General features: G+C 43.9%; 1 protein-coding gene across 2 annotated transcripts in view; it reads left to right on the forward strand.

Moving 5' to 3' along the window:
* Positions 1–20501, forward strand: part of LOC137299902 (diacylglycerol O-acyltransferase 1-like) — a 103104-nt gene that overhangs the window by 38603 nt on the left and 44000 nt on the right. For both annotated transcript variants that reach the window (XM_067968887.1, XM_067968896.1), the window contains one exon: positions 17696–17736. In XM_067968887.1, the coding sequence (XP_067824988.1) occupies positions 17696–17736 (41 nt within the window). The remainder of the gene's footprint in view (positions 1–17695; positions 17737–20501) is intronic.

A 20501-nucleotide genomic window follows, 5' to 3' on the forward strand; every position in this document is an offset into this window, starting at 1 on the left:
GCAGAGTCCATGTTCAACATTTAAGATTAGATTAGATAGGTTGAAGCGAATTAAGAGATATGGGAGCAGGGCTGGCACGTGAGTTTAGGGCTATTAACTTGTGGAGAATGAGCACCAACAGACTGGTTGAGCTGAACAGCCTATTTCTGTGTAGTGATTTCTATGTAATTCTTTAAGTTCTGGTTTTCCATCTTTGGAGAGTGGCTGTGAAGAGTAAAGTGCTGAAATGTAATGTGACTGAAAAGGAACTTCCCAAGTATCTGATTAGAAATTGTAAGCTAACACAATGTAATTTTATCCAAATATCTGATTTGTTCAATAGCTGATCAAAGTTGGTACTGGAGACTATTGGTGCCCAAAATGTTATGTAAATTAGCGGTGAGTGAATGTTTACCATAGCCAAGTTTAAACTAGCTTTCCTCTTCTATCACTCCTAGATCGGAAGGGGTTAACCAGAGATATATTATAAGGCTCCTTAAATCCCACATAGCTATTTCTTTGTACACTACCCCCCAAAGCCCACTTGCCAAGCCAAAATAGGTGGACTTCAGACATGCTCTGCAACCAGCCCAGTGAACTGGGTTGACTTCCCATCTACCCCATCCAATCTCCTGGTGGGAAATTTTCTCGTCTCTGTTGGTGCCGTCCCCATAGTTACATTGCTGAGATTGACCCGATCGCATGGGAATTGTGAACACAAGCCTACGTTCTAAATGCCAAAGCTGTTCCTGTTGCACTATAGGAATTTTAAAGGTTTTTTTTTTGCAACAAGTACTCTGGCTTAGTGTTTGACATGGGTTGCCCTGGCAACTCCCTGGCACCTTGCCCTTCTGATCTGAGGGGAGGTTTTTCTTCTGAGAGATATTGTTCTGAGGTTTGGAAATAGATTTCGGAAATCTAAGTCTGACGTGCAATCTGTGGCAATATTTTTGGAGCAGTGTCAGTAGGTGAAAGTGCGATTGCCACATTACACACTTACTTCCATGTTGTGTTATACTCACTCATTCTTGACTCCCACCCCAACTCAAATAGCAGCAGTTTGGAGGATGGCCACAGAAAATTAACAAACTTTTAAGTCACAGCTCATGTGACTACAAGTGAATTGTGTTCCTAAACGTAAGAGCTGCATCTGACTGGGTCATTTTTAGGGCAGTAATCAAGCTTTCCTTCTAGGTCTGTGGATAGGGTTGCCAATTCTGGTTGGGCGTATTCCTGAGGTATCATCACATGACCTCCTGCCTTCATCAACCCTGCCCAGTCAAACAAACTTTTTTCCCTTCGCCAATATTTTTAAAACTAATAAATGAAAGTGTTCCAAGAAAATGTAAAAAAAAAACCCCAATTTTTTTTAATGCCCCTATAATTTTTCTCCCGAGTTGCTTGCAGCAGTCCAAGAAATCAATCTTCATATCTTGGAAGCTTCAGGAAAACCTGGAGGGCTGGCAATTTCGGACCTGCATCAGAGAGATGTAGGGGGAGACGTGGTTGGCCTGAGCCAGGTACAGTCCAGACTGCATGGTGCCTTTGTGATGTATATCAGGTACAGAGGACAGAAATGGTTCAGCCAGATTGAGTTTGTTTGGCAGTAGTCCGGTACGCATCTGAGGTAGCCTATCCCTGATGATGGATGTAAGGAACAGGTCAGATACAAAGCAGAGATTCAACCATGCTTGAATTTCAGGAATAATCCTAATTATTTAATCCTGCATCCAGTTAGTGCCTCTGATTATGGCGTACTGGCTAAATTTCTGATCTTTAAAATATATCCCTGATTCAGGGATAGCTGGGTGAAAACTGGCAAATATACTTTTATCGTGTGCTTGTATGGAGCTTCGAGGATGGAAGGATTTCTTGACCAGGGTTCTCGGATATACGTTTGAAAGACTGGGATGTGGGTTTAATTTTTTAAGAGTAAATGTAATTATTCAGCTTTAATTCTTGAAATGACTCCAATCTGAATCTTGGTAAGTTTTTTAAATTATCATATTGCGATTTAAAAAGTTTCTTTAAGATGTTGAACTGAGGCTCCGTCTCCCCTCTCAGGTGGGCGTAAAAGATCCCATGGCACTATTCAAAGAGCAGCAGGGCCGGGGTCTCAGTGTTCTGGCCAATATTTATCCCTCAACCAAAATCACTAAAACTGATTATCTAGTCATTATCACATGGTATGTGGGACCTTGTGTGCAAATTGGCTTCCACATTTCCCTATAGCAGTGACTACTCTTCAAAAGCACATCACATGATTGTAAAGTGCTTTGCGATGTCCTGAGGTCATGAATGGTGCTATATAAATGCATGTCTTTCTAATGCAGGGTGATTACGAACGTGTTTCCATTTAAACTGCTGAATCCAATGAGCTGTCCTATTCCTTTACATAAGACTGAGATTTGTTTTTATAGTTTTGCTGAGACTGCTGCCATGCCCAGTCCCACTTGTTGGTAACTGTCACTAAATGAAGGGGCTTTGCCATTGGCACTTTTGATTTGACTGATGAGACCTCTCTCTGGTGTAACTGTTCTATTTTTCTGCCGTTGATGTGGTGCTCTCAATTGCCCAGATCACTGACTCCATATCCCTGTCGTCCTAATTTGAGAGTAGATTGATACTATGGGCTCATCTGCAAAGTCAAAGCTGTCTGAACTTGTTTATACGCCACTATTGATAGCTGCCAGTGTGACCGCCTGACCAGTTTCAGGGTGGAAAGTAACTGGATGCCATGTACTTCTCTTTCTGCCTTTCCATCAAAACTGACTACATTTAACCTGATCTATTTGCAGATTTCATTTCTTTCATACGGCCTCACTGTTCACATACCTCCTGGCTGTTCACTTCCTTCCTTCTCCCCTCTTCCTCTTGGTTCCCTCTCCCAAAAATTAGTACAACTCAAGACTTCAGTCTACCACGGCACTGAATATTGAAGGAACCTACTCCCACAATACCCGACAAAGCTACAACTTGCATTTAATAGATCCTCCCTATCCATTCTATCTATTTCCCTTAGCAGAGGGGTCAGTGACCAGGGGGCATAGATTTAAAGTAATTGATAAAAGGATTAGAGGGGAGCTGAGGAGAAATTTCTTCCCCCAGAAGGTGGTGGGGGTCTGGAACTCACTGCCTGAAAAGGTGGTAGAGGCAGAAACCCTCAACTCATTTAAAAAGTACTTTGATGTGCATTTGAAGAGCACCTACAGGACTACGGACCAAGTGCTGGAAAGTGGGCTTAAGCTGGATAGCTCGCTCTTGGCCGGCACAGACATGATGGGCTGAATGGCCTCCTTCTGTGCCATAACTTTCTATGATTTGTATAGAACCTTTAACCTAGAAAAACATCCTGAGGCGATTCACCGAGGTTTAATCAGACCGAGGTGGATGCCGAGCCAAAAACGAAGACATTAGGAGGTGTGACTAAAACCTTGGTCACCTGGGTGGGTTTAAGGAGGAGGGGGTGGGGGCGGGGGCGGGCGCGGGCGGGTTTAAGGATTACAGCAACAGTATTGTTCGTAATGTTGATGTTGGCTTGGAGCTACAGAGCCTGATCAATGAGGGGTGGATTAGGGATTGCAGTCTCAATGCTGAAGCATCCTGGGATTAATGATTTACTTATGATTTTCCAGCCCTTTCGAAATGTTGGGCTCTAAGTCCTAGCCAATAAACTCAACAACAGCAACTTGCATTCATATAGTTGCCTTTTGTTTAAAACAAGGGCAGGGATGGTATAACTTGCTATCAAAAGCCCAGGCTTAACGTTGTCTAATCATTACTTGATTTCCAGCTTTGATGATTTGCATTAAGAACTTGGCCATTCTCCTTGATTTCTCAAAACAAAAAGGCGAGGCCAGTTCTCGTACAGGAATGATCCGTGTTGGAAATACGTGTGCACACTATTACCACATCACCCTTGCTCTGGCCTTGTGCCATTTACATAGTGTCAAGTTAATGTTTCAGAATTATTGCAGCTGCCAGCAGCAGTTTGTTATCTAATGGAAAATGGGAAGAAAAGAAACTACCTATTTACCTTTTCAATTAAAATACTGATTCCACCTTCTTCCCCCCCCCCCGCCCCCCCTCCAACTCCCTTAATGAACTATTTTGTGTGGAACATACCAGGAGGGTGTCTGTTTTGATCACTGGTCTGTACTAAGTTAGGAGGACACCACCGTTGATGTTCCCAGACTAGGTATAGGGCATGGTTCCTGCACCTGATCACTACAGGGAATATCTTCATTTGTACCCATGTTGTCACTTGGCTTACTTACCATATTGGTATCAATACACCATAGGAAAAATCACACTGAGCTTTAATGTGCCAATGTGTTTTTATTTATTCTTGGGGTGTGGGTGACTATGGCAAGGCAGTATTTATTGTCCATCCGTTGATGCTGTGAGGGCATCAAGAATCAACCACATGGTGTTGGACTGGAGTCACATGTAGGCCAGGCTGGGTAGGGGTAGCAGATCCCTTCTCTGAAGGACACTAGATCACCTCAAATTACTGCCACTGAGCTGTAACCACAATTTCTTCACCCTTGTGTTGTGCAGCTGCAGTGTCTCTTCCAGAACAGTTTAAGACAATCCATCGTTGTCCTGTTGTCTTCTCTGCCCCCGGGCTCAGGGAGTCCCAACAGGTTTACCTTTGAGTTGTAGCTGCTTGCACAAGACCGGTGCATCGGGATCCGATTGTGCCAGTATAAAAATCTTGTAGGTGCTTTCTTAAAATCAGCTATTATTAAGGTTCTGCTTCCTGTTTTGTGTCTTGATGCATTTTTCTTTTAACAGTAAATATTGATGTTCGAGAATTGGATTTAGGAATACCAGGACTAAGAATGACCACTTAAATAACATGATTTGCTGATGCAACCCTTGGCTAATGCCTCTGTACTGATGGCTAATCAGGAAAGTGTTAATCTCAGTAATACATTCCTCTGATACCAGCACCTGCAGAGCAACACGCGACAAAACGAGGAGCCTTAAAGCCCACTAGAATTCGTATGTGGGATTTACTTTATAGTATTAGTTTTCATACTTTGTGCGGTGGTCCCCCCTGCAGATATTGGCGCATCCCATGCAGACACACGGTCATAAAGCTTCCAAAAGACTGCGGGTAGATGGTGCCGCGACTGCAGAAATCACCATTATAATTGACAGCAGAAGCATCATTCCAATTCCGGACTTACAGGTGCACCGGCAGAAATCAATATTTTAATTTGACCCCTTGGATTACCAAGAGTTCACAGGCCTCTGTTTGAAAACCCACCTCTTTACAGCCACCCACTGAAGCCCCAACTTCAGTAAAATAAACAAGGCAGCACTTGCGGTCTGTTGAGGGTCTGAAACCCACTAAGAGTGTTTGTAGGTTCGCTGAGGCAGATCTGCTTCTGTTGGCTGTATAGGTTTTGCTTTCTGAGGTGGAGGCAGCCTGTTTTCTGGCTGTCCATACAGCCCAGAGCTTGAGCATTGAGGTTGGTAAGGACAGAGAGTGAACTCCTAACGGAGTGAATTGCTAACAAAGTGAGGACTTTTAACTGGGAATTTGGTGAGTGTGGGAATTAGTTGCAGAGGGGGAAGGAGGTGCTATGTGATTTAAACCATGGGACTATAAACTAATCGATCAACTTTTAAAACTTAAATTAAAAAAGAATACATAAAATAAAAGCAGTCTTAAGTAATTACTAATTATTTCAAAATCAAGTTAAATCCATTTACTAAATATAACCTAGATCTCAAGTGATTCTATTAGTCCTAGAAATAAACTATTGATAAATAAATAAAAACTAGAAATGGCAGTACAAGCTGTGTGTCGGGACTGTAATACGTGGGAGTTTGTGGACAGCGAGATTGGCCAGGATTGCCACATCTGCAGTAAATGTCTCTGGCTTAAGACGCTCCGGCTCACAGTTTTTAAGCTGGAGTGTGAGTTAGAGACACTCTGACACATAAGGGAGGGGGAGGAATATCTAGATAGTATTCTCCAGAGTACAGTCACACCTCAGAGAAAAGCACAGGTGCAAGAAGGGGAGCGTGTGACTGTTAGTCAGGAAGGATAGTGGGAACCGAGAAGAGGTAGAGAAGGAGATCCCACCGACAGTGATCCTATCCAACAGCTACGAGGTACTTGATATCTGTGAAGGTAAGGATGAAGGCCACAAGGAGAATGCCCGGAATGCTAACCATGGCACTGTGGAGCATGAAGCAGTCCAAGGGGGGAGAATCAGAATAGAAAGGTTGTAGTCATAGAGGATTCTATAATTGAGGATAGATGGCGTTCTCTGCAGTCGCGGCCGACTGTCCAGGAGGGTGTGTTCCCTACCTGGTGCAAGGCTAAAGGACATCTTGGAGCAACTGCAGAGGAACTTGGAAAGAGAGGGGGAGAATCCAGTTGTCGTGGTCCGGATGGAGTGCATCCACGCATATTAAAAGAAGTTAGTGAAGAGATAGCAGAGGCTCTATTACATATATATAAAAATTCATTAGAAAAGGGACTAGTGCCTGAGGACTGGCGGACAGCTAATGTGATTCCTATATTTAAAAAGGGAGATAGAACAAGTGCAGGGAACTATAGACCTGTTAGCTTATAGTCAGTGGTAGGAAAGATAACAAAATCCTTACTCATAGGTGTAATTGAAAAATATCTAGAAACCGAAAATATAATTAAAAAATAGTCAGCACAGATTTCAAAAGGGAAGGTCATGCTTGACCAAGCTTATTGAATTCTTTGAAGAAATAATAGAAAGGGTAGACAAGGGTAACGTAGTGGATGGAATATATTTGGATTTCCAAAAGGCCTTCGATAAGGTACGGCATAGTAGACTCATGACTAAGGTCAGAGAATGTGGAATCAGGAAACAAGTAGCAGAATGGATAGCAAGCTGTCTACAAAACAGAAAGTAGGGGTTAAAGGTAGCTACTCAGACTGGCAAAAGGTGGGAAATGGTATTCCACAGGGATCGGTGCTGGGACCACTGTTGTTCACCATTTACATAAACAATTTGGAATCTGAAGTACAATTTCAACATTTGAGGACGACACCAAATTGGGGATATAGTTAATACTGAGGAGGTCCGCGACATAAACTTGCAGAATGGGCTTGTAATTGGCAAATGAATTTCAATATAGATAAGTGTGAGGTGGTACATTTTGGTAGGAAGAATAAGGAGGCCACATACTGCTTGGAAAATAAGAGTCTGAATGGATTAGAGGAGCAGAGGGATCTGGAAGTACAGATAAACAAATCATTAAAAGTAGCAACGCAGGTTAATAAGGCCATAAAAAAAGCAAACCAAGCACTGGGGTTCATTTCTCGAGGGTAGAATTGAAAACCAGAGATGTTATGTAAAACTTTACATAGAATTGCATAGAATGTACAGCACAGAAAAAGGCCATTCAGCCCAACTGGTCTATGCCAATGTTTATGCTCTACACGAGCCTCCTCCAACCCTACTTTATCCCACCCTATCAGCATATCCTTCTATTCTTTTCTCCCTTGTGCTTATCTTGCTACCCCTTAAATACAAATCTTCCCACTTGTAGAATAGCACTGTTGGTTTATCTGTTATCTTTCCTTGCTTCATGGAAACCATCGACCCTTTCAACACAAAGCAAAACAATACAGGTGTTGGAAATCTGAAACAAAGACGGAAAATGCTGGCAACGCTTAGCAGATCAGTCGGCCGCGGTGGAGAGAACAGATGAGTTAACGTTTCTCGTGTAAACCCTTCGTCAAATCTGGAGGGGAAAATGTTAAACAGCTTTTCAAAATGAATAGAAGAAAAGGGGGGAGAGGGAAGAGCGCGCACAGAAACAAGAGGAAGTAGAAGGATCTGCAAAGTGCTTAAATGTAAAACAGGATGGTTGAATGGCTGCAGTAATATTGAGACACAATGTGTGAAGAGCTGAGATGGTGATGGGGCAAGGCAGGTAGAAATGGAAACAAGAAAAGCTGGCAGAGCCATTCCATTGAGTAGACTGGGCCTATACTCTCGAGTTTAGAAGAATGAGCGGTTATTGCATTGAAACATATAAGATTCTGAGGGGGCTTGACAGGATGGATGCTGAGAGGTTGTTTCCCCTGGCTGGAGAGTCTAGAACTAGGGGGCATATTCTCAGGATAAGGGGTCGGCCATTTAAGCCTGAGACGAAGAGGAATTTCTTCTGAGGGTTGTGAATCTTTGGAATTCTCTACCCCAGAGGGCTGTGGATGCTGAGTCATTGAATATATTCAAGGCTGAGGCAGATAGATTTTTAGACTCTAAGGGAATCAAGGGATATGGGGATCGGGCAGGAAAGTGGAGTTGAGGTTGAAGATCAACCATGATCTTATTGAATGGCAGAGCAGACTGGAGGGGCCGTATGGCCTACTCCTGCTCCTATTTCTTATGTTTCTTGTGGCCTTACACTAATGGAGAAGAGTAGACCGAGTCAGAGTTCGATAGCACTGCACAGAACGGACAAACCAGGAGTTCTACTCCATGAAGTCGGAAGATTTTGGGTTCAAGACCTCACTCTAGGACCAGAGAACACAACACAACCTGACCCTCCAATGCAGCACTGAGGGAGCGCCACACCGTCAGAGGCGCCATCCTCCAAGCTTGTATAGAACCTTGGTTAGACCACACTTGGAGTAATGTAAACGATTCTGGTCTCCATATTATAAAAAAGATATAGAGGCACTGGAGAAGGTGCAAAAAAGATTTGCTAGGATGATACCAGAACAAAGAAAGGGAAGGTTGAACAAGCTGGGGATCTTTTCTCTAGAAAAGAGAAGGCTGAGGGGTGACCTGCTAGAGGTCTTTAAAATTATGAAGGAGTTTGATAGGGTAGACATAGAGACGATGTTTCCACTTGCAGGGGAGATCAGAACTAGGGGCCATAAACATAAGGTAGTCACTGTTGGGCCGAATGGCCTGTTTCTGTGTATTCTATGTAATTCTTTGTCATTCTACATAGCCCAGCAAAGCAGTTCTTTTGCTCATTAATTAATTAATGCAAGGGTCTTGTGCAGCTAACTGCAACCCAATGTTATACCTGCCTGATTCATCAAGGCTGGCAGCTGGGAAAATACCATTATAGTGATGGATGTTGTCCGTCCAAATTTGTGTCAAGAGGAGGCAACACCAGGGTGAATGAAGTACTGGTGGTTAGTGCTCGGTGGTAGAACAGTAATGTGAGGTGATTAAACACATTGGCATATTAAAGTGTATTGTTTTGGTGTAAGTTCACAATGGCCAGAAACAGTTGTATGTGTGCCTGTACATGCACAGTTTTTCTGTTCAGGTGATTGTGAATCTTTACCCAGTTATTATAAATGGGGCAGCTTTAGGGACTGAGTGGTGGAGTGAGTTAGACACTCATGCCTGTTCTTTCACCCTCCGGATGGGAAGCCTCTGCTTCTCGAGTTTTCCTGATGGCCCTACAGATATTAAAGATTTGTTTCAGAAGTTGTGGTGCGAGCCCACAGCCTGTCTCACTGGGGCAGTGTGTTGGCACGCCTAGCTGCTGTCACTGGGCTAACTTGTGAACAGTTTTAGGTGGAATAATGTTATTGTTTGTAAGGAGGTGCTGGTATGCAAAGTTTGGTGAATCATAACTTTGAGAGGGAGTAAGCCAAATAAAAATATTGCTCACTAGGATGATTTTGCAAGTTACAAAGTGCAGCTGAAATTGCAGCAGTCTCTACTTCCTCTCACGATTTCTCCCTTTCTTAATTGATATTGCTTCTGCTTTGCAACAAATGAGGAATCTAACTCCTGACCTTTAACTGCACTGTGAACTGGTCATTAAAACGTGTCACAACAGTCAGTGATAACTTTCTGTTCACTTCTACAGAACAGATACGTTGAAGGGAATATGTTCTCCCCATCTCTCCTTCCTGCCGCTCCACTACCCCCCTTTCCATATCTGACTTTTGCCCTAAAATGTCTGCCCAGATTATAATAGTTTGCAGTACTCAACAGTCCCATAAACAAAAGACAGTAACTAAAATGTTTTTCAGGCCTTGGGGTAACTTTGTGGATAAGTACTCGGCGACTGTGCTTGCCCCTTTTGAATAGCGTGTTAAAAGGTTTCATGGGGCAACACGACATAAGTTGTAAACTTGTTCTGTATCAGCTGGCCTCCCATCTGCAACCCTGAATGAAACTAGATCTGCCTTGACCTTATCTGATTTCTTCGAACACTCTCCATTGTTCCACCAGTGAGTTTGGAAAGACTTGGCAAGAACTCTAACAGCAACTGACTGACTTAAGAGTTATATAATTTAAACTGAAAGGAGACAACCCTCAACTATAATTTTTTATAAAGCCTTGAGCTCTGCCATTTTATCCTGATGTGGAGATGCCGGTGATGGACTGGGGTTAACAATTGTAAACAATTTTACAACACCAAGTTATAGTCCAATGATTTTATTTTTAATCCCACAAGCTTTCGGGGGCTTTCCCCTTCCTCAGGCAGTGTCTGAGGAAGGGGAAAGCCCCCGAAAGCTTGTGGGATTAAAAATAAAATCGTTGGACTATAACTTGGTGTTGTAAAATTGTTTACAAATTTTATCCTGAGACTGCCTTATGCACTATTGTAGAACTGAGGTTCAGATAGTCAGAAAAAGACTTGTATTTGTACCTCATATTTCAACAGTTCAACAAGCTTATTTTGACAGCATCTCTCAGCCCCACAATCTCTACCGCTGAGAAGAACCAGCATCACCTCCAAGTCACTGACTTGGACGTATATTGCCATTCCTTCGTCACTGGGTCAAAATCGTAGAATTCTCTATCTCACCACCTTTGTGGGAACACCATCACTAAAAGGACTGCAGCGGTTCAAGCAGTAGGCCCGCCATCATCACTACCTCAGGGCAACTAGGGATCGGTAATAAATGTAGCTTTGCCAGCATCACCCACATCCCAAAGACAAATGGAAAAATATACAACAACAACTTGCATTTATATAGCGCCTTTAATGTAGAAAAACAGCCCAAGAGAAGAGTAATCAGACGCAAATCAGCACCGAGCCAAAGGAGGAGATACTGGTAGGGATGACTAAAAGCTTGATCAAAGAGATGGGTTTTAGGGAAGGTCTTAAAGGAGAAGGGAGAGGTGGAGAGATTTAGGGAGGGAATTCCTGAGCTTGGGGCCTAGACTGCTGAAGATACTGCTACCAGTGGTGAGGCGAAGGGAGTGGGTATGGACAAGAGGCCAGAATTGGAGGAACGCAGAGTTCTCAGTTGTGGGACTGGAGGGCCAAGGCCTTGAAGGGATTTAAATATGAGGGTGAGAATTTTTAATTTTAGGCATTAGTGGACCGAGAGCCAATGTAGGTAACGGGTGATGGGTGAGCAGGACCTAGTACGGGATAGGATATGGCAGCAGAGTTATGGATAAGCCAAATTTTATAGAGGATGGGAGGCCGGCCAGAACAGCTTTGGAATAGTTGAAGGTGACAAAGGCATGGATGAGGGTTTCAGAACAGTTGTACTTAGGCAGGAGCAGAGACCGGCGACAGTAAAGATGGAAGGAGGTGGCCTTAGCGATGGAGAGGGTATGGGGTCGAAAGCTTAGCTCGGGCTTTGGATGATGTCAGTTCTGGCCTCTTACGCATCCCTGATTTTCTTTGCCTCACCATTGGCAGCCGAGCCTTCAGCTGCTTAGACCCTAAGATCTACACCCCTCCACCTCTATCCCTCTCCCCTTTTAAGGTACCCGAGAGTGAGTTACAGGCTGGAATCTAATCGAGGGGTTTGGTTGGTTTATATATATGGAATAACAGATTCCCAGGCATGAGTTACAGACTGGAATCTAATCCTTAAAACCTACCTCTTTGACCAAGCTTTTGGTCACCTGCCCTAATAGCTCCTTATTTGGCTCGGTGTCAAATTTTTGTTTGATAATGCTCCTGTGAAGCATCTTGGGATGTTTTACTATGTTAAAGGTGCTTTATAAATGCATGTTGTTGTTGAGATTCTTTGTGTTCTTCATAATTATGTAACTTGCTGATAATTAATTCATTTAGGAGCAATTTCCACATATAATATTGGTCTGAGACTAGTCCGATAAGCTGTGGGGCTAAAAATTGTCATGCGGTTTTGCTACTTAAATACTTGAGTACTTAATTATAGTGAGTGCATTCTCAACCTTGAATTACTGCAATGAGATTTTAATAGTTTTAAAATGTGTGTGGAAGCTGTTAAGTAACTTGTTTTGTAGTTTAATAAATTAAACTACAAAATTGGGTGATCAATTAATCCAGTTATTGAGTTCTGAGTTTCTCATTTTGCTCAGATATATGAATGTCCTACAATATCAACCTACTGGATATTGTGTCGATGGTAGCCATGATGTGGAGATGCCGGTGATGGACTGGGGTTAACAATTGTAAACAATTTTACAACACCAAGTTATAGTCCAACGATTTTATTTTTAATCCCACAAGCTTTTGGGGGCTTTCCCCTTCCTCAGGCGGTGTGGAAATGACAATTTCGAATCCTTCGCATTTTAAGATCACATAACAATGCCTGGTGATTACTGCCCGTTGCCAAGGCAATCACAGTGAGCAGGACAGAAAGGTGTCATCTAAAAGGCCACTGAATATACAACCCCCCAAAAAAAAAGAGAGAGAGAGAGAGAGAGAGAAGGAAGACAGTCAATGACCCGTTATATTAAAAACAGATAACATTTGTTCGCTGGTGGGGTTACGTGTAGTGTGACATGAACCCAAGATCCCGGTTGAGGCCGTCCTCATGGGTGCGGAACTTGGCTATTAATTTCTGCTCGACGATTTTGCGTTGTCGTGTGTCTCGAAGGCCGCCTTGGAGTACGCTTACCCGAAGGTCGGTGGCTGAATGTCCATGACTGCTGAAGTGTTCCCCGACAGGGAGAGAACCCTCCTGTTTGGCGATTGTTGCGCGGTGTCCGTTCATCCGTTGTCGCAGCGTCTGCATGGTCTCGCCAATGTACCATGCTCTGGGGCATCCTTTCCTGCAACGTATGAGGTAGACAACGTTGGCCGAGTCACAGGAGTATGAACCGTGCACCAAAATAGTCGAGCAGAAATTAATAGCCAAGTTCCGCACCCATGAGGACGGCCTCAACCGGGATCTTGGGTTCATGTCACACTACACGTAACCCCACCAGCGAACAAATGTTATCTGTTTTTAATATAACGGGTCATTGACTGTCTTCCTTCTCTCTCTCTCTCTTTTTTCTGGGGTGGTTGTATATTCAGTGGCCTTTTAGATGACACCTTTCTGTCTGCTCACTGTGATTGCCTTGGCAACGGGCAGTAATCACCAGGCATTGTTATGTGATCTTAAAATGCGAAGGATTCGAAATTGTCATTTCCACACCGCCTGAGGAAGGGGAAAGCCCCCAAAAGCTTGTGGGATTAAAAATAAAATCGTTGGGCTATAACTTGGTGTTGTAAAATTGTTTACAATGGATATTGTGTAGCAGAGTTACTCCCACTTCCTTTGCTGGAGCTCTCCATCAGTGTGCAATTTATTGATTTAGAATCATGGAAAGGTTGCAGCACGGAAGGAGGCCATTCAGCCCATCGAGTCCACATCGGCTCTATGCAAGAGAAATCCAGCTAATCCCACTCCCCTGCCCTATCCCTGTAGCCCTGCAAGTTTTTTACTTTCAAGTACTTATCCAGTTCCCTTTTTGAAGGCCATGATTGAATTTGCCTCCACCACCCCCTCGGGCAGATCCTAACCACTCACTGTGTAAAAATGTTATTCCTCATGTCACCTTAAATCTATGCCCTTTGGTTCTTGACCCTTCTGCCAGTGGAAACAATTTCTGTCTATCTACTCTGTCTAGACCCTTTTGGCTCTTATACTTTGGGAGGTTGACCTTCCCTGTGCTGTTAACTGTGCATGTGTTTGGCAGTTCCATTGCTGCCTTGTTCTGATTTGACCTGTTGAGTTAGTCAGTAGTTGTGAAATTCAGCCTTCTGGCACAGATCTGTTCCACACAGCCATGTCAAACCCATTGAGGACAAGATGTATTTTCTTGCCATTTCCTTCATCATCCTTTTTTTTAAATTTAGAAATTAAATATGTCCAATGATGAATAACCACTGCTACTCTTTTTTTTATTCTTAGGATCTGGGTGACATTAGCAAAGCCTTATTTATTGCCCATCCTTAGTTACCCTGAGGGCATTACGAGTCAACCGAAGAAATGTGTAGCCAGATCAGGTGAGGTGTGTCAGATCCCTTCCCTCAAGGACAGTAGTGAACCAGTGGGTTTTTACATCAAATTACCAGATTTACTGAATTCAATTTTGCCATTTGCCTTGGTAGTATTTGAACTCGCAACCTCTGCCTTGCTAGTCCAGTACCATAATTACAGGGCTACTGTTCTGTTAGTAGCTCTGCAGGTCTCTAGTAAGTGTTCTGTTGGCTGTGTGAGAGATCTACTGGAAGGGTTGTTGTTTCGAACACCAAAGAGGCGAATTTTGGATGGTAGTAGTGAGGATATTTGTTGTCCATTCATGTAGAAACCATTCTTTGGTATTCCAGAGCTCCTGTTGCAGTTTTGAAGCAGTTGCTTCTATTCAGTGGTGCCACGGTACAGTGTACGGTATGGTGGTGTAGCGGTTATGTTACTGGATTGTCATAAGAACCCAAATAGTTCACTAATGTTCTTTAGGGAAGGAAACCCGCTGTCCTTACCCACTCTGGCCTGTATGTGACTTCAGTCACACACCAATATGGTTGACTCTTAACTGCCCTCTGAAGCGTCTCACAAGCCACTCAGTTGTGTCAAACTCAGTTCAACTAGGGATGGGCAATAAATGCTGGCCTTGCTAGCAACGCCCAGATCCTGAGAATGAATTTTTAAAAAATGAAATACAGTCACCATTCAGAGATAATTGAATGAGGGGTAAGACCTACCTGGCTGAGATTGTAAAGGTCACTGGGTGTAAGTTCCTACTAGCTCGTCGTATGTGTTATAACCTCCCAGCACCACATGGGCCCTTTCCAGATTTATATTTAGGGCATTCCAATTCCAACATTGCCACCTCTGAGCTAAATATAGCACGATTAGAGATGATGGAGGTGTAGAATAATACTGGCACAAAAAGCTAAGCAGACTGGTTTTAGTTTCTTTTTATTTGTTCATGGGATGTGGGCGTCGCTGGCATTTATTGCCCTTGAGAAGGTGGTGATGAGCTGCCGCTTTGAACCGCTGCAGTCCGTGTGGTGAAAGTTCTCCCACAGTGCTGTTAGGAAGGGAGTTCCAGGATTTTGACCCAGCGACGATGAAGGAACGGCGATATATTTCCAAGTCAGGATGCTGCGTGACTTGGAGGGGAACGTGCAGGTGGTGTTGTTCCCATGTACCTGCTGCCCTTGTCCTTCTAGGTGGTAGAGGTTGCGGGTTTGGGAGGTGCTGTCGAAGAAGCCTTGGCGAGTTGCTGCAGTGCATCCTGTGGATGGTACACACTGCAGCCACAGTGCGCCGGTGGTGAAGGGAGTGAATGTTTAGGGTGGGGATGGGGTGCCAATCAAACGGGCTGCTTTATCCTGGATGGTGTGGAGCTTCTTGAGTGTTGTTGGAGCTGCACTCATCCAGGCAAGTGGAGAGTATTCCATCACACTCCTGACTTGTGCCTTGTAGATGGTGGAAAGGCTTTGGGGAGTCGAGAGGTGATTCACTCCCTTTAGGATACTCAGCCTCTGACCTCTTGTAGCCACAGTATTTATGTGGCTGGTCCAGTTAAGTTACTTGCAGAACCTAGAATGCTTGCATTCAAAACGTATGGGACATGTTTCACTGCAACTTTGCATGGGTTTGTACTTGGGGCTTCCCAAGTTCCTGACTGTCGCTGATCCATTGGGGAGGTGAGCAGAAGAGGACAAGTGCACTGATTTTGTAGAGCACTTGGGTGGACTTTTCTTTCCTCTGCTCCACATGCCCTTCACCAATCTCTGATCAAGAAGGTGGAGAAACCTGCTGTCAGGCCACTGACAATAAACTTAAACTAGCCATTTGGATGGCTGTGTTACGGTACCTGTTATTCCCCTGGTTTAAGGAACACTTCAGTTCCTTCACCCACCTGCCCTAGGGGAGAGGGGGAAATTGAGCCGTGTTATAAGTATCTCTCTAACCCACAGTGTACCTGGTCTTTTTAACCTCACCATCACAACACCTTGACCCACTCCTCCCTAAACCCGGCTTCGGCAGTCAATGGTTTGACCAGAAGGTACATCTGAAAGTTCCCAGCCTTTGCCTTACTCCCGGTTTTGGTATTGAGTTTTCCCCAGAATAACCTACTAATCAATGAGCCGATTTAAAATATTATTGACCAAGTGTCCAACTGCGTTACACTGACCCTTGATACCACTTAGTTTTGTGTTCTTCCCAGATGTATTGTTCTGCTGAGCAAGGTGCTGCTTGTTCTAAACAGGTTTTCACTGGGTTGTACTGTATTGGTCCAGCGACTCGGCAGGGTAAATAAGCTTTTGCCCTTCTGTTTGTTAAAGATTTGACAGACCTTCGTATTTGGATTTATGTGTCAATCCATTTTCCAAGATTTAGGAATCGCAATAATGGACTTGGGATGTTTCAGCGGCACCTACTCCTGTGGTCTGTAAGTCTATGCCTTAAAAATATTAAACTAAAACCTCCCTAATAGTGTGTCATATAGTGATTTGATTTTAGACCCATTTAACAAAAGGCTGTAGTGAACCTTTGGAATTTTTTTTAGGTGGGGGTGGGGTGTTGGTTCTTTGGGATTTAGAAGCTGAAAATCCACTTTGGCCTCTTACCTTTTCAGTGTTTCTTCTCTTACGCTCCTCTTCCTCCTCCCTTTCCCCAAATCCCCTCACCCCCAAACACGTGCAAGGACGGCAGATTGAAATCCTATATCCTGAAGACAAGTACCCAAATGCATGGGATTTATCCACGAAAGCTTCTAATTTTATTTAATTCTCTTGTCAGACATCTTCCTCTCCCCCAGCCAAAAAATAAGCATTACTTTTTGAAAAATACATTGACTTGAGCGAGAGCGGCATTTGCCTTGCCGGGGTCCTGTGCAAAGGTTTGATTTGGAGACTGGATCCACTCGGGGGCCCCTTGCAATTGCGGGTTACACAGCCCTAATGCCGTCCCTGGCCTTGTGAAACTTTGGGAGGAAAGGAGAACTAAACAACGCCCACAGTCTTCGCTGGCACATTCCATATAAAGTCACCAACAGCATAAACTTATATAGCGCCTTTAACATAATGAAACATTCCAAAATATTTCACGGAGGCAGAAGAAAAATGGAGACCGAGAAAGTAAAATTATCAAGTTGGGATGTGTTGTAAATTATCATTTGCTTCACAGAATGGGGGTGGGAGGGAGGAGGATCCGTCAAACCTTCTCATTAAGACCGCTGAGCCTTTCAACCTTGGGCTCTTCTTAGTTTCTGTGGATGATGGATGAACACAATCTTGTACCGGAGCTTTGCTTGTTCAGCAATTGCAGCTAAACCGAAACAAACTTAAAATGCGCAGCTGGCTTTAAGTGAGACCTGTGGATGGATTGACTTGTGCACTGACTGTTGAAATCTGGTTTAATTGCAGGAGACATGTACTTAGATTAGGAATTCTGTACAAATCGGTAACGGTGGATTTCGGTACTGTTGACACCATTAATGCAGACCTATCATCAAATTAGCAACAGAAATTGTGTAACCAATTTTTAATTTTCTTGCAGATCTTGGGCAATGCCCGTCTTTTCCTAGAGAACCTTATTAAGTAAGTGTTGTGTTTTTTTTTAAAAACTGGTCTCTTCATACTCTGGTGAATTCTAAACAACTGTTAGATACGTGAGGGGGAGGAAATCAATAGAAGAACTTAACTTGGGTTTTGTGCAAAGTAATAACTTTCAATGCGAGATGCACCATGGGAGTTGTGAAACCACACTACCCAGGGTGCATCATATCGACCCAATTTATTTCACCACAAGGCAAAAAATTTACAAATAACCATGTGAGGAGGAAGAGGCAAAAAGTAATGAACTTTTCAGCAACCACCCTCCTGCCCTGGCCCCCCCCCCCCAATAAACTATCATGGAAAATAAGGGGGAAATCTAGTATGTAAATATCTGAAGAAAAAAAGAGGTTTGAGGAGGGTGGAAACAAAAGTACTTGTATCTTAAGCAAATATTGCAAGTTCACAATCAATGAAGTACTTTTGAAGTGTAGTCACTGTTGTAATTTAAGAAACGTGGCAGCCAATTTGCACACAGCAAGGCCCCATAACAGCAATGAGTTAAATGATCAGATCATCTATTTTGTATGTTGGTTGAGGGATAAATATTGTCCAGGACACCGGGAGAACTCGCTGCACGAAAGGGTGTATAGTTCTAATGGAACGGTTGGTCCTCTCATTTCCCTTTCTCTGCGCAAATGTATGGCCTCCACTTGGCAACTGACCAGGGTAGCGAGCTGTGGGGTATCTACGGGTGATGGACCATGTCCTATCTCTACAACACATTAGAACGTCCCTGAGAGTGACCCCCTGAAAAAAGTGCTGTTTGTGATTGTGGCCTCTGACAAAAAGTTAGTGACCAACCACACTCTGGAATGAGAGGAATTTGAGTGGGGGTGGGGAAGAGAGAAGAGTTGGAAGACAAATTGAAGGATGTCTGATAGACTTTTACCTCTAGGTTACATTATCTTTATTCTGCTGCACCAGATATGTTAGCATTGTTTTGTTCCCTGGCCCCTCCTCTTCTACCCTCTTTCCCCCCCCCCCCCCCCCCCCAAAAAAAAAGCTTGCTTTGTTTTCCATAATACTGTATCATTCAAGGAAAGGTGGGCATCCAATTGTCTGTCACTGTACCTGAACCAGGGCACTTGGAGTCATGTGACATGTCATTACTCTACTAATCTGATATTCAGTGTTGGTATATAGTTTAGTCTATGCGCAGTACTGTGTGCACAAAGTACTCAAGCTGATATGTAAATGTTTATTAATGATTAGTCCTTTATCCTTTCTTAGTCCTTGAACATGTTGTAGCCTCCCAAATCCGTGCCCATCTTTCCCGCAACTCCATGTTTGAATCCCTCCAATCAGATTTCCTCCCCTGCCACGTACTGAAACGGCCCTTACCAAAGTCGCAAATGACATCCTATGTGACTGTGACAGTAGTAAATTAACCCTCCTCATCCTTCTCGACCTATCTGCAGCCTTTGACACGTTGACCACACTATCCTCCTCCAACGCCTCTCATCCGTTGTCCAGCTGGGTGGGACTACACTTGCTGGTTCCATTCTTATTTATCCAGTCGTAGCCAGGGAATCACCTGTAATGGCTTCTCTACCCACTCCTGCACTGTTACCTCTGGAGTCCCCCAAGGATCTATCCTTGGCCCCCTCCTATTTCTCATCTACATGCTGCCCATTGGCGACATCATACAAAAACACGACGTCAGGTTCCACATGTATGACACCCAGCTCTACCTCACCACCACCTCCCTCAAGCCCTCCTTTGTCTCTGATTTGTCATGCTGCTTGTCTGACATCCAGTACTGGATGAGCAAAAATTTCCTCCAACTATATATTGGGAAGACCGAAGGCATTGTCTTTGGCCCCTGCCTCAAATTCCGTTCCCTAGCCACTGACAACATCCCCCTCCCTGGCTACTATCTGAGGCTGAACCAGACTGTTTGCAACTTTGGCGTCCTAGTTGACCCTGAGATGAGCTTCCGACCACATATCCGCTTCATAACGTTGCCCGTCTCCGATGCAATCTCAGCTTATCTGCTGCTGAACCCTCATCAATGGCTTTGTTACCTCTAGACTTGACTATTCCAATGCTCTCTAGGTTGGCCTCTCATCTTCCACCCTCCATAAACTTGAGCTCATCCAAAACGCTGCTGACCATATCCGAACTCGCACCAAATCCCATTCTCCCACAGGCCCTGTGCTCGCTGACCTACATTGGCTCCCGGTCTGGGAAATCTTCGATTTTAAAATTCTCATCCTTGTTTTCAAGTCCCTCCATGACCTTGCCCCTCCCTATCTCTGTAACCTCCTCTAGCCCTACAACCCTCCGAGGTGTCTCCGCTCCTCCAATTCTTGCCTCTTGCGCATTGGTGGCTGGGCCTTCAGCTGCCTAGGCCCTAAGCTCTGGAATTCCCTCCCTAAACCCTTCTACTTCTCTCTCCTCCTTTGAGACCCTTCTTAAACCTACCTCTTTGACCAAGCTTTTGGTCACCTGTCCTAATATCTCTTTACGTGGCTCGGTGTCAAATTTTGTTTCATTACGCTCCTGTGAAGCATCTATGGTCGTTTTACTACGTTAAAGGCCCTATATAAATGCAAGTTGTTTTTTTCCTTCTCTGCTGTTTGTATATTGCCCGTTTTAATTCAGTTTCTGGGAGATCAACAGCCATAAAGTAAGTCAGTTCCGTCTTTCGGATGAGATGTTAAACCGAGGCCCCATGTGTCCTCTCGGATGGACGTAAAATATCCCATGGCCACTTATTGAAGATCAGGGGAGTTCTCTCCGATGAC

Source organism: Heptranchias perlo, chromosome 2, assembly GCF_035084215.1.
Source record: "Heptranchias perlo isolate sHepPer1 chromosome 2, sHepPer1.hap1, whole genome shotgun sequence".
Taxonomy (NCBI): Eukaryota; Metazoa; Chordata; class Chondrichthyes; order Hexanchiformes; family Hexanchidae; genus Heptranchias; species Heptranchias perlo.